General features: G+C 37.8%; 1 protein-coding gene across 2 annotated transcripts; it reads left to right on the top strand.

Annotated features, from left to right (window-relative positions):
* Positions 1-1,281: 1,281 nt before the first annotated feature.
* On the top strand, positions 1,282-16,700 carry LOC122088029. 2 transcript variants are annotated; one of them, XM_042657168.1, is made up of 10 exons: positions 1,282-1,551; positions 8,107-8,166; positions 8,264-8,303; positions 12,636-12,814; positions 12,917-12,955; positions 13,108-13,194; positions 13,355-13,415; positions 15,005-15,129; positions 16,183-16,274; positions 16,365-16,700. In XM_042657168.1, the coding sequence occupies exons 1-10, from the start codon at positions 1,504-1,506 to the stop codon at positions 16,477-16,479; spliced, it is 846 nt and encodes a 281-aa protein (XP_042513102.1). In that variant the 5' UTR covers positions 1,282-1,503; the 3' UTR covers positions 16,480-16,700. The 2 variants fall into 2 exon arrangements, with proteins under 2 accessions (XP_042513102.1, XP_042513103.1); XM_042657169.1 differs by lacking the exon at positions 1,282-1,551 and adding an exon at positions 5,208-5,315.
* Positions 16,701-17,868: the final 1,168 nt, after the last annotated feature.

Below are 17,868 nucleotides of genomic sequence, written 5' to 3'. Positions count from 1 at the left end.
AGTTAATGTAGCCTATTTCATTAAAGGCAATCTTAAAAGGCCTGGTAAATCATTGTTTAAATAATCTATGGGGAAATGTTTGCCATGTGGGAGGGTGAGGCCCTTGTGCATGTGTGGGAGCTAATAGAGAAGCAAATAAACCCATTAGGTAGAGGGTCATTATCACATTTCATTGAAGGATTATTATTAATGAATAAATTAATTTTCTTATTCATAAACTCATATTCATATTGATTTTTAACAATTCTCTATACAACAAAAATCTTCTCACTAATAATGAAATCAATGGATAATCAATTCTTCTATTATTTCATAATCAATAATAATAATAATAATAATAATAATAATAATAATAATAATAATAATAATAATAATTCTATTGGATGCATTCAATTTGGTTATTGGATGGTTTGGTACGGTCTAGTTTTCAGTCGATCCCATTATACCTTAGTCCAAAACCACCCTAGTAAGAATCGGTCCAATTTGATTTGGGTATTTTCAGTCGATTTCGATCAATTTTATTGGTTCAAGCTAAAATTTGACACCTAGACATAGGCACATCAAAAAAGAATCTCGGGCAATGAAGATGTTTCCACACACCTTCCTATTGGCCCCGTGCACTAGTGTTTCCTACATGGTTACACCGGACTCCGAAGGTTCTTTCTCCTCTCTTTTTTTCCTCTTGGTACATCACAATCAAGTTTTAAATGTTAGGAAAAAAAAAAAGCTAAAGAACGGCCCAGCTAGTTATACGGAATATTGGCCTAGCCCAATCCCTGAAGCCTAAAGGCTAAAGGAGTTCCGGGCCTTCCGGCCATGCTGGGCTAGGGACAGGCCGGGCATTACCTTGAACGAAAGTAGCAAATAGTCCTCAATCCCACCGAGAAGAATCCATCAATCACCTAAAGACTGCGGTGAAGCGTGGGCCTCAGCACCGCGGCATAACGTAGCTAAATCCTATGTCGTTCGTCTCTAGTTTCCGACACGTCGAGGTTCAAGCATTCACCAATAAAAACATGCCACAGCATCTCGTAGCTGACGTGTAGATCAACCCATGAACCGTACACCAAAGAGGTTGAGAATAGACCTTGTTTGACAACCAAATTACATGATAACATTCCCAAAGTCAGGGGCTTAATGGCTTATCGAAGCACAACAAAAGGGGTATTTATGGAAAAAAATATTGGGCCTAAACGGTCGGACATTAGTCGGGAAATTTTTAGAAGCAATGAGGGTAATTTTGGAACTTAATCCCATAAAAATAAAATAGTCTTCGCCTTTTCGCGGTGGGCAGAAAGAATCCTGTAAGAAGTCCCATCCTCCTCCTACGTTCCTACCCTCAATTGGAGAATTACAGGCGGAGTTTCATGTTTATTTGAATTTTATTTCTTCGATCTGATATGTAAAAGCACCTCTCAAGGTCTCTGCAAGTTTCTAATGGCTTCTTGATTCCTGATACTTCGATCTCTGATAGTCTGATGGTTGAAAGGTTTTCTGATCGCCATGGCCGCACCTTTCTTCTCTACGCCTTTCCAGCCCTACATTTACGAGGTAAATAGTTCACCCTCCTTGTCTTCAAATTTCAGTTTTTCTCCCTTGGTTTTGTGCTAGATCGATTCTGTATTTACAAAGATCAAGAGAGAATTTTTCGTGGTTTGATGTCAATTCACTAAGACGAATCAATTGTAATAAGATGATAAGCAATTTTGTTGGAAATTTTTAAATTCGTTTAGCTTGGTTCTCCTCTGTCCCCGTTGTTCTGCAGTTCGATTATAAGGCATCGAAATTTTAAAGCTGGTGAAAACGTAGTCGAGTCCTTCATATCGTTTTTAATTTACAGACATTTGCTGGGGTGACCATGTCTTACTTTTGTTGTAGTAATTTCCTTTTGGTTGGGGCGTACCTAGATGTTGCTGTGTGATGGAGATGTCGAGTTACCAATACTGATTTTGTATACTAATCCTACCATATAGCCGTCTTTAAGATTTCAAATGTCAAGCCTTTCTTCGATCATTCATTTTAAAAGAACTTGAAGCTTGGTCAAGGATACCAAGATTTCCATATTGTATCATCATGATTCCCTCATTGTTCACTCTCTTGTTTTTCTACATATTATTGTGCACACTCTTGAGCATTGGGTTTTCCCCACTCCCAATAACAATTTAATATTTTTTGTGTTATGGAAGAACAATTGATTGTCCATTTTATTTTTTTGGCCCTCAAACTGTTTATTTTTATTTCCTTGCTTTAGTTTTGGATATCTTCGTCACACATGCTTGAAGCCCATAGGACTGAAATTTCATCATGTATGACTATACGGGTTAAAAATTTATACAGCGGATGAATTTTGTTCATCAAGGAAAACGAGGGAAAAAAAAATATAGGTTGAAGAGTGAAGCTATTTAGTTTTATTCGAAATGGAATATCCGTGAAGGTAGTTATCAAGGATTTAGTAATCTTCATATGATGAACATTCAGCAAAAGTCATTGAGCATTTATTATTTTCTACCAAGGTGGAAAATGGAAAAATAAAAATTTTAAATTGTGATTACTTTAAATCAACTTTTTGAGTAAAATTTTTGGAGGGAGTTGAAGGGAGATGGAGCTGGAGGAAAGGATTGTGCTCACAGAAAATCAACTGAAGATATTTAAAATGGACATACATTATGGAAATGCTTTGCTTATTATCAAGTGCCACAACCCTCCTCCCCAACCAACCAACCAAAATAACAAAAAAGAAGAAGAAAAGCTACCTTCCTAGCCAGAAAATGTTCTTAATTCAAAAACATATCCTATATCATTGCATTTTTTGTTGTTTTAATCATTAAGAGTCATGTTGTCTGACAAACTCATTGGTAAAAAGGAACTGTGTGGTGCAGATTGAAGGAGGTAGACTGTTTTTTTCTTTCACATCCCTTTGAAATGTAAGGCTCTAGGATGGAGAAAGCCCACAAAATTGTACTAACTGCGGATGCTTGTCAGCTGAGGAGAGGTGGACACTGCCTATCCCCCTCCTTTTATCTTGTCCAAGGAGGGAATCCATGGATCACTTTTTTTGTGTATGTTTTTCAACTAGATTCACCCTTTCCCTTTGATGTGGTGAGAGTGAGACTGAGACTTGTATGGTTTTGGCACTTGGATCCTTTGGGACTAGGGGAAGATTCTTTAATAGAGAGATACTGTACTAACACTTTGTGGTGCATTTTGGGAAGAGAGGAATGTGAGGTTTCAGGATGAGTTTTCATCAGAGATGTGTCTTTACAAAGAAAAGTGAAAGTGGTTCACTGGGCAATGGTGGAACCCAATTTCAAAGGATTGCCCACTAATGTAGAACTAGAATCGGCAAAACCAACCTAGTCCCAAAACAGCAGGATGCTCTCGAAGAACAAACACAAGTCAAATTAGGATAATAGCACAACAGATCAGATTACAAGAGAAATCAGATCCGAAACAGTTGAAGCTATTGAACCAAATACTAGGGTTTCTCCGATCAGATTAGGATCGATAACAAGGGCTTACAAGACTTCAAATAGGTCCAAATCAACTTAATACCATGAACCAAAGTCCACGAGAACAGTAGGAACTGAACCAGATCTGTCAATTTCAGTTCTGCTTTGTCACAGGTCACTAAAAGACAAGAAAAGGGAGAATTTTTAAATCTCTCAAACCACTGGTCAGAAAGAGCTCCCCTTTGGGTCGAGTTCTTCCCCAGGTAGGACCTATCTTTGATCCAAATTTCAGCCCAAACTGATGGCTGAAAGTGTTTCTGGCAGCAAGGGATCAAATAGGAAAAATATGAAGATTTTCTGGACAGAATTGAGAGAAAAGTGATTTAATTAAATACCTATAACAGTAGATCAGATTTGGATCACCTTGAGTATGGAAGAAAAGAGGGAGATAACTAGAAGAGAACCTCTTGTGCTTCACACCGCAGAGAGTTAATTGGATCAAACACCAATTCCATCAGCCTTGATCAAACACAAGACAAATCTCCATGTAGAAGACAATAGCAACAACCATTAATTTGTTTCTTAAATCATCTAGGCCTTTAGGAGCCTCCTCTTCTTTATTTATAATGTTAATGGGGGAGGGAATTACAAAATAGAAGGTTCCTCAAAAAGGAAACCAGATATTCTCCTAATACAATAGCTACTAAAAACTGAAATTAGAAACTAACTGAAATTAGAAACTAGTTGAAAAAGGAAATTAACTACTAAGGACTTGACTCAATTAATAACTTGACTCATAAGGAAACAAATATAACTCAAATCAAGCCCAACTAGAAAGGAAACTAACTAGTAATCCCGTACTCAATCTTAGAGCCCCCTTTTTAGACCCATAAAAGTGGTCTATTACACTCAAAACACATGGGATCAAAAGCCTAACATGTATGGAACCCAACCCTAGGCTTATTCCTAATAAAATAAGCCTATTTTGGTAATTAATCTGCATCACCCACCACATTCCTTTTCTCGGGTTGGGGACATGTGGTCCGTTCTGATGATCCAAAAAGAAGGAGACTTGACTGTTTTGGGGTCTCCTTCTGCTTGTAATGTAAAATTGAGATTTGATGGCTCCTCTTTTACTGACACTGTTGATGCAACATTTGGGGCACTAGCAGCAGTGCCAAGAGAAGAAGAAGAACCAATTTCAAAGGATTCCCTACCACATTCCTTTTCTTGGAATGGGGACATGTGGCCGGCTCCAATGTTCCGAAAAGAAGGAGATTAGATGATTTGGAGTCTCCCCTTGGCACTAGCAGCAGTGCCAAGAGAAGAAAAACATGTTGTTTCAGGATTTTCAGAATTCCTAGTTTCTCTAGGAATCTTAATCTCGCCGGGAATCCTATTCCTACTTTACTATGGAATTATGGAGTTCTATTTAACTAGCGTTCTGTTTTCAGTTTCTTTTCCTGTTTTGATTATGTTTATGTGTCCTAGTTTAGGCTGGATTTGCGAACAGTTGGATTTTTAGTAAATTTAGGAGTTGTTTTAAGTCTGTTATCCCTCTATAAAGTAGCCAGTTTGATTACTACTACTTTTGATTACTAGTTGGTTTAGGATATTTCTCATGTTATGAGTCATATTTGGAGAGTCTATATATAATTTTGTAACCAATCATTAAAGAGTACGGATTTTATTATGAATAAAGTGTGGCTTTTCTGCTCAATACTCTGTGAGACTCAGATTAATGGCTGTAGGATGCAGTTGTTGCCTGGTGGGATGGCTAGGTGGGTCAGTAGGATGCTGATCAGGGCTTAGGTGTGAATCTCAAGTCATATCTTCTTCTTCTTGACTGTTTAATTCCTGCAACAGGTCAGTTCTTAACCTAAGTTCATGTATGCTATAAATATGAAAACTTTCAGTTTCTTACTTGTTGCTGTTGTTAACTCAATTCTGCTTTCATGTTTCTATTGGATTCTACCCCGAACCTATCTATGGTTTCAATTTTTGAATCTGATCTCAGATCATCAGATTCCTAGTGTTACTAGGAGTATTGGGTTTTCTTAGTTTTATTTCCTGATTTACAATTTCCATTAGTAGATTCTGTTTTCCATTGTATCTCAGATTATTGTTTATTTTCTGTACTGAATTTTGTTAATGATACCTAATCTGAGTGATTATATGTGCTGATTTGAAATCATCCAATTACCGATATCGATTTTTGTTTTGGAAGTTCTATCTCAAGTAGGATTCCTCTGAAACTTTAGATTAGACCCTTGGATCAAGTTCAACTTTGAGATTCTGTTTCTATACTTGAAGAGAGTAACCCATTGGAACTAGGTTCAAATCTAAGGTCTAGATTACTGTTTATAACTGATTCTTGAATTCTGGTCCTTATTTATTCTCTTCGATTCTGGTTTATACTGAGTTTTTAAACCCTAGTTTCTAGCTTCTAGAAACCCATCAATGGGTCCATTTGAGGTTGGGGAGATTGGTTGGATCATATTTAATTAAACTCAACTCAACTCAACCTTATCCCAACTAAATTTGGTTGGCTGCATGGATCCTTTTCTCCAATAAGATCTATTCAAATCCATACTTGTTACTAGTCATAAGCTATGCATGTCTTTCCTTACCACGTCTCCTAGGGAATTTATAACTACCCTTGGCTCTTTTAGCTCCTTCAGTTTGAATCACATCTCCCCTCTGTACTGGAGCATTCAAAGGCTTCTGTTGCATATGTTCGTGCCACTTAAAACAACTTTCTTGGAACTTATCATATATTGAAGTTAGTCCTAAATTATGTCCTCTAATTTGTTCATTCCTAATTTTATCTGTTATAATTTTGCCACTTATCAATCTCAGCATCCTCATATCAGCTACATTATATTTGTTTTTATGTTGTTTCTTTACTGCTCAACATTCAACACCATGCATAATTTCCAGTTGTATAATTGGTCTAAATTTTCCTTTTTAGTTTTAAAGGAATACATTGATCACACAACACTCCGAATACACCCCCCTCCATTTCATCCACCATGTTCTACTTCTTTGTGCAACATCATCCTCTATTACTCCTTTCCTTATGATTGAATTTAGGCACCTAAAATTTTCACTTTGCGCTATCTTGTTATCTTCAATTTTTACCACCCCACTTTTAGTCCTACTGTTGATAAAGTTACATACCATATACTCTGCTTTTGTTGTACTTATCTTAATATATTTTATTCGAAGGTTGATCTCTATATTTCCAACTTCGCATTTATCCCTGCTTTTGTTTCATCCATTAAAACAATATCATCAGTAAAAAGAAATACACCAAGGGATCTAATCTTGAATGTCTCTAGTTAGCTCAGCTATGATTAACACAAACAAATACGAGGTTAGAGCTATAATCCTTTATGTAATCCAATTGTAAATGGGAATTCACTACCTTGCCCCTCCCCTCCACAATTTTTATACTAGTCACTAACCATTATACATATCTTTAACCATGTACACATTAACTTGGAAAACTTTTCTTCTCTAACACTTGCCAAATTAACATCTTCAGGGATTCCATCATAAGCTCTTTCTAAGTTAATAAAGACCATATGGAGATCCTTCTTACATTCTCTATATCTTTCCAGTACTCTCCTGAGAAAACAAATAGCTTCCGCAGTTGATCTTCCTGGAATAACCAAATCGATTATCCAAATTTTTAGATTTTTGTCCCAGGCAGGTTTCAATTACTCTCTTGCATAATGTCATGGTATGGCTCATAATTTTATTCCTGTATGGGTTGGTTAGATCATCTATAGGAGAATGCTAAAAGCATATTCTGGTACTTTGGAGAAGTAAATTCCAGCAAAGCTGAATTGCTTTCTCTTAAATTGGGCTGGAGTTATTAATAAGAAGATGGGCCTGGAGTTGGTACTAAGAGAGGGTTTCAATAATATCATTGTGGAGGATGACTCTGCTATCATTACAGCTTTGGCAAGGCATTCAGCAGAAGGGACGTGGAGATGCAGCCATATTATTAGACACATTCAGCTTCTGGCTTCTCAAGTAAAATTGCTTGTTTGTGTAGAAGCCAAGATCTGCTGCAGATGAGTTGGCCAAGGGTGGTGTTGGAAGGTCTGAGTGGATCTCAGGGAATTCTTTTCCCTTGCAGGGATAGTGGTGCCTTTTTGGGAGGTCTTTGTGGACATTTGTAATTGGGTGTTTTGGGTTACTGTATTTATGTCGAGATTTTGGTTCGTTTCCATATGTGGCCTTATACCTGTACTTTCCATCCATCTTAATTTATCTATTGCTTCTCACACAAAAATTCTTCAACCTTTTTAAATCCTCGAATACATGATGTAAAAGAGGGATAACATTTATATTGGCAATGAAGCTTTCTTTCCCTCTCTCTTTCACACACACATTGAAGTTTATTTCTTCTTGATAAAGTGTCTTAATTTGGGGGGGGGGGGGGGAAACCCTCTTGGCCTGTTGCCAAGGTTGCAAACAGTCATCTATGTGGATTGAAGATGGGCAGAGCATGTTATACATCATTACTTTATTACAATTATACTTCCAAGTAAATCGTGCATTGAGTAGCATATTATTGATGTTTAACTATGTGAATATCCTGGGTGCTTCACAAATCATAAACTGATGAGACAATCATATATTGCAGAGCCCACAATCAGCTCTTATACCCTTTCAAATATTGGGTGGTGAAGCTCAGATCGTTCAGGTATTTGGTTCATAAAAAATTTAATTTCAATTTTCTAATAGCTAGATTCATGGATCTCTTAAGATTCGGTATGTGACCCTCATGCTTTCATGATCAGATAATGTTAAAACCGCAAGAGAAGGTCATTGCAAAGCCTGGTAAGTCTCCATGTCGATGGTTTTTCTATCATTGGCATGACTGCATGAGAACTTTGGCAAAACCAAATGCTTTACCGAATCGTGTGGTTACTTAGTTAGGATTGAGTTTTTACTTATTAGTCATTTTGTGTGCACCTTACAGTCTTCAGATTTCTCTCTCAAACACACATGCACGCACGCACACGCATCACTTATAAATCCCTCCCTCTTTCAATAAATAAGCAAGGAGAGTACAAATGCATGAAAGGAAGCAAAGCCTGTATCCAGTTACTTGAGAATAGATTCGCCAGGATACAGTGAGGTTGCCACTTCTTTTCCTAGCTAGGTGATTCACATAAGCATTGGTTGATCTAGGCATCTAACAGAGTGAAGTATATATATGGATGCCCTAAATGGATCTACCATGATGAGGCATGATAATCTCCTCAACCCAATGCAAGTTAGCCATTTATCCCCCCTACCTCCACCCAAAAAAAGGACAGACAGCCAATGCCCCTCCACAGTAAGTCTACCCAATGTCATCCGTCCTGCTGTAATGCTCTGGAAAGTGGAAAGCACTTGATATGTCATCAGAAATTGGTGTTCATCTACATACTTTCGGCTGTCAAAATAATGGTGACTGTAAAAACCAGAAATGTGCCCTTTAGTGGTTCAATGCAACGGATATTAACTTGAAGCCCTGGCATAGAAAATCAGGCATATATCCAGAATTCCAGATCAGGTAATCCAGATAAGGGTAGGATAAGGATTGTACCAATCCAATCTGGAATAAGAGTGTATCAACCGATCCATGGACAATATTGGTTCTTTGCACACTTGATCAGCTAATTCACAGTGTATTGGCCAGCCTCCCCAGATCAGATTGGTAATACATGGGTAGAATTCAAGGAATGATCTTGGACTTATGTGTGACCATGTAATGTAGAACTAGGATTGACAAGTCAATCTAGTCCCAATGTTGCAGGATACTCTGTAAGAACTTGAGCAGATCAATAACACTTTGTGTGGTTGAGAGAAGAAGAAGATGAGTTAAGGAAGAGGACCTCTTATGCTTCACACCGCTGAGAGTCAATTGGATCAAACACCAATTCCATCAGCCTTGATCAAACACAAGACAAATCTCCATGTAGAAGACAATAGCAACAACCATTAATTTTTTTATCAAAATCATCTAGGCCTTTAGGAGCCCCCTCTTCTTTATTTATAATGTTAATGGGGGAGGGAATTACAAAATAGAAGGTTCCTCAAAAAGGAAACCAAATATTCTCCTAATACAATAGCTACTAAAAACTGAAATTAGAAACTAACTGAAATTAGAAACTAGTTGAAAAAGGAAACTAACAACTAAGGACTTGACTCAATTAATAACTTGACTCATAAGGAAACAAATATAACTCAAATCAAGCCCAACTAGAAAGGAAACTAATGAAAATGGAAACTAACTAGTAATTTCGTACTCAATCTTAGAGCCCCCTTTTTAGACCCATAAAAGTGGTCTATTACACTCAAAACACATGGGATCAAAAGCCTAACATGTATGGAACCCAACCCTAGGCTTATTCCTAATAAAACAAGCTTATTTTGGTAATTAATCTGCATCAACTCTCCCGGTCTTAAAAGAACTCGACTCCGTCGAGTTAGGTCGTGCTCCTAAGATTCCCTTGTAAATCGCTCGCCGATGAGGTGGCACATATCTCGAAACAGAAGGGAGCATAACTCCAAGAGGAGGGAGAGTAGGTTGAAGTGTCACCGGAGCAGGAGTCAGTCGACGTCGTGGCATGTCTGATAATGCATGTGGCCTCATTAAGTACATACGACCTCCTTGCTTCACCTTTATAGTGTTCCGTGCGCCATCATAGAGAATGCCTGCATGTCGCTGCCAAGGTCGCCCTAGAAGAATGTCGCAGTGCGCCAATGGGGTGACCAAGCAGGTGACATGGTACTGTAGTGGCCCAAACTGTAGATGTACTCGAACAACTGCAGTGGCCTCTTCTCGAGCTGTGGGTCCAAAACCTCGCAAGTGAATCTTCTTGAAAAGCTGCTTCTGTGGAAGGTTGTGTGCTCGAACAAATTCAACAGATATAAAATTTGCTTCTGCCCCAGTATCAACAATTGCATGAACATCAATAGGGTCGGAGCCGTGCAGGAGAGTACCCTTCTGTCTGAAGAGAGGAGCCTTATCAACTAGTCTATTCGAAAAAGATGAAAGGCTAGCTGAATGAGCTTCTACATCCTCATCTTCATCATCGATAATATCATTGTCCTCGAGGGGATAAGGATATAAATGAGATTCATCGTCACTCTTCTCTGTTGGCTGCTTCTCTGCTACGTTCACAGAACGAGTCCTGTTGGGACACTTGTTGGAATAGTGACCCTTCTCGCCACAACTATGGCATATAATATTCTTCACCCCAACACTATCCTTGTTGAACTCTGAATTTTTTTCTTCAACTCTGCGAGCTTCAGGCTTCTTTTCCTCCATACGCGGTGGAGGTTTATAAACTGAAGAAGTCTTGAGCATACCCTTCCAATAAATGGACTTCTCTTCAGTTGTCTTGGCATGAGCCGCTGCCACATCAACAGACCTGAAATCAGTGTTAGCCAACTCAAGTCGAATCTCAGTACTTAACCCACTAATATATCGCATCATCCGTTGCTGGTCTGTTTCCTGAAGCCGACACCTTGAAGACAGTTTGTGGAATTCGAGGGTGTAAGAATCCACATCTTTGTTCCCTTGTTGCAAGTTAAGTAATTTATGAAACATTACCTTTTCATAATTAAGGGGAACAAATTTTTCAGTCAGGATCTGCTTCATGACCTCCCAATTGATAACGGGTCCAAGTCTTCTGACAAACCTTGCATGTAGTACATCATCCCACCATGAACATGCATACCCAATAAACTTGGTGATGATGAGCTCACACTTCTTCACGTCTGGAAGAGACTTATACGCAAAAATTCTCTCCACTTTGGTAAGCCAGTCAAGAAATTCCTCAGGTCCCTTTTCACCACTGAACTCAGGAACCTCCACTTTGATGCCATAATCTCTGTCAGAAAATTGCCGGGTAACATCCTGGGGAACAACCAGATCAGATTGCTGCCTCTGAGGTGTGTCTTCGATCCGTAAAGTGTTGAGCTGAGGGGGTAATGTAGAGGATCCTTCTTCAGCTCGCTTGTCGGACCTCCTCATAAAGGCAATCATCTCTTCCATAAACTTATCAAACTTGGCTTCAGTCCTCTCAAGCCTAGCATCAGTATTCTGTTGGTTCTCGGCTAACTCACGATACAATTTGTGCAACTCAGCATTGGTGATGTGACTTGCCATGGTTAGAAAATTGCAGGAAAATTTGCTCTGATACCACTTAATGTAGAACTAGGATTGACAAGTCAATCTAGTCCCAATGTTGCAGGATACTCTGTAAGAACTTGAGCAGATCAATAACACTTTGTGTGGTTGAGAGAAGAAGAAGATGAGTTAAGGAAGAGGACCTCTTATGCTTCACACCGCTGAGAGTCAATTGGATCAAACACCAATTCCATCAGCCTTGATCAAACACAAGACAAATCTCCATGTAGAAGACAATAGCAACAACCATTAATTTTTTTATCAAAATCATCTAGGCCTTTAGGAGCCCCCTCTTCTTTATTTATAATGTTAATGGGGGAGGGAATTACAAAATAGAAGGTTCCTCAAAAAGGAAACCAAATATTCTCCTAATACAATAGCTACTAAAAACTGAAATTAGAAACTAACTGAAATTAGAAACTAGTTGAAAAAGGAAACTAACAACTAAGGACTTGACTCAATTAATAACTTGACTCATAAGGAAACAAATATAACTCAAATCAAGCCCAACTAGAAAGGAAACTAATGAAAATGGAAACTAACTAGTAATCCCGTACTCAATCTTAAAGCCCCCTTTTAGACCCATAAAAGTGGTCTATTACACTCAAAACACATGGGATCAAAAGCCTAACATGTATGGAACCCAACCCTAGGCTTATTCCTAATAAAACAAGCATATTTTGGTAATTAATCTGCATCACCATGGATCTAGCCTTTTAGGTCTTCAGTGTCTCAGGGCAGTCAAAAACGGTTGGACTCTGCCAGACTTTATGACATCTTGTTGTGCATGACCAATTTAGAATTTAGTATAATTTGTCACTCAATTCTTGAAAGTTTATACATACTTCCATTTATGAGACAGTAATTAGCTATAACTTTTATCTATCCATACGCTCTGTCGCTCTCAGACTGTAAATCACCCAATCCTAGGTGAAGGTAATGGTCATGACTACCTCTGTTCATTTGATGTAATTAATACTTTGTAGGTTCCATGTGCTACACGTCTGGATCTATTATGATGGAAAACATTTACCTCCCTGAAAATGAAGGAGGAATGTTGCAATGGATTTTTGGAAAGAGTGTGACTAGCATAGTTCTCCTCAATCCTGGTCCAAATGATGGCTTTGTTGGAATTGCCGCGCCTTCACTTGCTAGAATACTTCCGGTCTGTATTCAGAAACCATACCTACCATTTAATGCAAAATTTTACATTTTGGATCTATCTAACTGTACTCATCATTGGCCATACTTTACACTTCATTTGTAGATTGACCTGGCAAAGTTTGGTGGAGAAATTCTGTGCCAGGTAGGGTGGATTCATCCACACTGCTGTTTTTATTCTAAGAAGTTGGATAGAGTTCTTTCCCTCTTGGCTATTTTAAATATTTCATTCTTTTCTGTACTCATTTTATTGCTTTTTCAGACTTATAATTCACTTCTTTAAAAAACTTGTTGTAGCCAGATGCATTTCTTTGCTCTGTCAATGATGTAATGGTCACTAATGCAGTTGATCATAGGGCCCGTAATGTTGTGGCTGGTGCAGAGGTGAGGCCATTGATAGTTGTCATTAATGCAGTCATACAATGGATGTTAATCTGCATTGAAATGTTTATTTTTCTGTTCTCTCCCATTCAATCACTTCATCACTCTACTGTTTTAGTTGAGCTATCATTGTCTTTTTTTGATTTCCTATATATATGGACAGGGAATTTTGAGGCAGAAGCTGACAGGCCAGGGGCTAGCCTTCATTATTGCTGGTGGATCTGGTATTCATCCTTCCCTTAGTTGTAGTGATTCATTCAAGGTCGCTTAGGGGTGTTCTGAATCTGGCTTATTGATGGTTCTATTCTTGTTAAAGTTTTGAATAATTGATGGTTCTATTCTTGCTGTTGCTGTGATGAAAGCCTCCTATGCCAATTTGGGAGTCATTGTTGATTCATTATCTTTTAACCTTTACTCTTTGATTCTAATAAGCACAAAAGTATTATAATTTGACATAAATTTGGTAAATTTTGAGTGATTGTGGGCATAAATGAGAGAGACAAGAAGATAATTGATAATCAGTAAGGGGAACTGCTGAAAGACTTTGGCGGGAGAACTATGCTTGCCTTTACGCTTGCCTTTACCCCCCTTACTGTCCAACTGAAATGATGAATTATATGTTGGGATTATGATGCTATTTTCTGGACAACTTGTGATCTCTTTGCGCATCTGCAATTCATAGAGCAGGATGAATGCACTACTTGGAATTCTCGAAAATATTTTCTTCAGATTATGAGACCAGATTAATAAATATCTGGGATAGGGATTGTTTCCTGAACTTCTCATTGGAGAGTTCAGATTCAGTCCCTTAATATATCGTAGATTTGTATTTTGATGTATGCTTGTCTTTATGCTCAAAATGTGTTCAATAAAACGGAAAAGCTGTATATGCTGATATACTATATCAACTTTGCCAGGGACTCTGTACTTTTCGTGCAAGAATAAGGTCCAGTTATAGTGTTGGGTGTAACAGTTGCCAGAATTTGATCTGGAGACTGTAGGAAGAGTTTGGTCCTTGTTGCGATGGTTCCCGGTTGAAGTTCTGTTCCTGAGATTTTCCAAACTTGGGATGTTTGATATTCCAAAATATGTAAGTTGGAGCTTGAAAGCTGCATGGAAAATGGCCATGCCTGCTTTCTGTCCCAATTTGCAAGGTTGTCAATTGTCAGGGAGATTTTCAGGTCATTATATACGTCCAGCTTGCATGTAAACTTTATTGTCATCCGCACTCTCTTCAAGCCCTTAGTTTCCAATTGCAGTGATTGGCTTACACAAACATGATTACTTTAAATAAATTTTGCTGTAGTATTTAATGTCATCTGTAGTTCTTCTATTGTTCACAGTAGCTGAAAAAAATCCAACTTGGAGTTAACTAATCAGTCGATTTCATTAATTTCCTTTATGTTTTCAGATAACATGAAAACACATTCCTAAATTTCTAATAAACATAACAAGGGTGGAGGTTTCTATACTCTGCTACACTTAACATGTTGGTAAACTTGGGCTTTTGCCTTCCTCATATTATGCTTCAAAGACCGGTCAATCATAATTAAAAAATAAAAAATAAAAATAAATAAATAAATAAATAAATAATAATAAATAAATAAATAAAATAAAATTTGCGGGACCCTGAAGCTCAGAATTCTTGCTCAGCTTCGTCTAATCTCAGTTGCTTTCATTAGATTATATTGCTGCTTTTAAACCTCCAAACTGCATATCTACCTACCTTTTAAGTTTTAATAAATTCTCTATTTTTTATATGCTTCTTCTCGGACTAACCTTGGTTGATCTTGGGGACTCCCTTCCATGCTAGTTGTACAGAAAAATCTTGACGTGGGGGAAGTACTCATCGTCGATGCCTCTTGCATTGTTGCCATGACAGCTTCCATCAATTTCCAAGTAAAATACTCCGGTCCCATAAGGCGGGTGGTCTTTGGGGTGAGTTGATTTCTCATGTTTAATAATTTTCTCCCACCACCTTCTCCCCCTTTCCCTTCCCCTTCACATTTTTTTCCTAAACACCACCTCATCTTATTCCTAGATATTTCATGCCATTGTTTTCAGTTATAACTTGAGATATCAATACATGTCTTAGTTCCTGTTAGCTTCTGTTCCTGTCTTCTATTTGTCAAATTATGGGGATATGGTAGTTTTCTGGTGCACTCATGCTCAGTTTTGATAGTACAGTTGTTCATTTTATATTGGCCTTATAAGTTTTCTGAGAATTACTAAAAAGAGCAACCCAGTGCACGAGGCTCCCGCTACTGCAGGGTCTGTGAGGGGGCAAATGTACACAGCCTTACCCCCTTCCTCACAGGAGAGGCTGTTTCCAATTTTCTGAGAATTAGTCCTATTCCTATATTGTATTGGGGGAGTGGGGTTGGTAATTTTTTTTTTATAAAAACCAACATCGTCGTTTTTCTCGGTTTGGTTTTGCTACTCCCAACCTAAACTTGGGTCATATTCCAGATTAGGCATTACCCATCATGTACATATGGACACTTTTATTTGCAAAAGAATCCAGGTATCCTAGTTGATTTCTGTCGGTTTGAGGTGACTATTCTTAGCCACTCGTATAATTCAACCAATGCTTTAATGGCAGAGGTTATTCTGTTGTAGAAAAATTGTCACTTGATTTTATTAACTAGTTCTGGTTGATAGTGACCTAGGTTCTTGTAAATGCCCGCATTGCTTAGTTTTATTGGGTTCGACCCATCTGAATTATTTAAATCTTCTAAACTCATCTGGATTCGACTGTTCAACCTTGTGATCGCTATGCAGCTAGTCAACAAAATGAGCTTCAGTCTCAAGCTCAGGACTATTATTAGGGGAGTAAATTTGGCTTCATATTTTAAAAGAACATGTCACACTATGTAGCCTCCAGTGTCTGGCATCCTCTGTAAATGTGTTTTTTAGCATTTAGCAATGTCCATAATTGTATCCAATTTATCTGGCTCACCTGTGATATATGGTTTAAATGCCATCTTGCAGGGTGACAACCTAGTTACGGCCGTTTTAACTGGACCAGGCATAGTCTTCCTTCAGAGTCTGCCCTTCTTACGACTTTCTCAGCGCATTGCAAGGCAAGTACCTTCATTCTGTAGACCGTAATCGTATAATTTCTCTTATATTGTTTTCAAATGCTTACAAAATAAATGTCTTATGGTTGGCAGAGCGGTTACATCACCAAACATGAGAGAAAATCCGAAGTTCTTCATTCAAATAGCTATATTTTTCCTTTTAGCCTATGTTATGATTGTATCATCATTTATCTTAACAGATGTTTGACATCTTTTTTTTTCTTTACTTCCTCTCTACTCGTTTTGTTTTTTTTTTCTCTTTCTCATGTTGATTCATAGGTTGCATTTTTCCTTGATTTTAGTAGAAGTAGCTAAGCAGGCTGGCTAGTTATGATTGTGACATCAATAGAGTACTAAATGTTATACTTTGGGGAAAGTTACCCCTCTTTTCTCAATAGAAATTTGGAATTGCCTAGCAGGATTAACCAATTAAATGGTTTTGGTTACAACAGATCAATTGGTCGTCCAGTAAATAGTAGGAATGTGTGGATTCTAATGGAGGAAAATGAGTTTAGATTTACACTAAAGCATTCAATCAGTCTCATAGATATGTTGAAGAGATACTAAAGAATAAATATTCTACTTGGCTTTCTATATAGATCATTCTTGTTAAATTACTTAATGTTTCAACATCTTTCATTTGAACAAGATGGAGACTTTCCCATTCTCTTGATGTGTGAATCGTAGACCAAAGACGACTGATACGATGTAAAAGTCAAATAATTTGAAAGTTATAATTTAGTTTTTACCAAAAAAACAAACATATTTAATCGTTATTTTTAAAAATTTGGTTTTCCATTTATTTATTTATTTTTCCTGATATCAAATTTCCTACACTTTGTTCTCGAGTCGGCTGGTTGTGGGTTGAGTCTTGGCATGCCCCAGTATCATCCATTGGTCCTGTGGAAGTGTCGCTTCCCGTATGGGGGCTATGATCACTACCATGGAGCATCATTTTTTCATTATCATAAAAAAAAATCATCATACAAGAACAAAGGTCCTATAATACATCATTTTGCCTAGTGAGTACAACGCTTCACTATTTGCATTTGGCAATACATGAATTAGAGGACTTCAATATTTACCACTTGACACTCCGAAAGCCAAACCCAATCTTCTTGCTTAGGAGTTAAATACCCCAAGTCCTTGAAACTTGTCCAGACTCCGACTTCGAAGGATTCACTAGCCAACAGCAATGCTACCTTTTCCATTGAAGTAGCCCCCTAGGCTATGTTTGGCAGCCAAGAAGAGAAGAGAAGAAAAGAAAAGAAAAAATATTATCGAAAAGAAATGAAAAGAAAAGAAATGAAATGGTGAGAAAATATATATATATATATATGTGTGTGTGTGTGTGTGTGTGTGTGTGTGTGTTTGTGTAAGATTGTCTTTTTGGGAGTAAAAGAAAATTTCCTAATTCCCAATGAGAATTTTGAAATTCAAAAATTGAATCCTCTCTTGGATTAGAACATACCAAGCACAAAGATAAGTTCTTGTCTTAAACCGTGAATCCAATGCATAGTGCAGGTTGCAACTTATGCTTGTAGAGCAGGTGCTAGGTTTGTGGTCTAAGGATCAACTCCTATTACATTCCCCCCCT

Source organism: Macadamia integrifolia, chromosome 9 (genome assembly GCF_013358625.1).
Source record: "Macadamia integrifolia cultivar HAES 741 chromosome 9, SCU_Mint_v3, whole genome shotgun sequence".
Taxonomy (NCBI): Eukaryota; Viridiplantae; Streptophyta; class Magnoliopsida; order Proteales; family Proteaceae; genus Macadamia; species Macadamia integrifolia.
The sequence above is the reverse complement of the archived record's forward strand: the minus strand, read 5'-3'. Positions and strand labels throughout refer to the sequence as shown.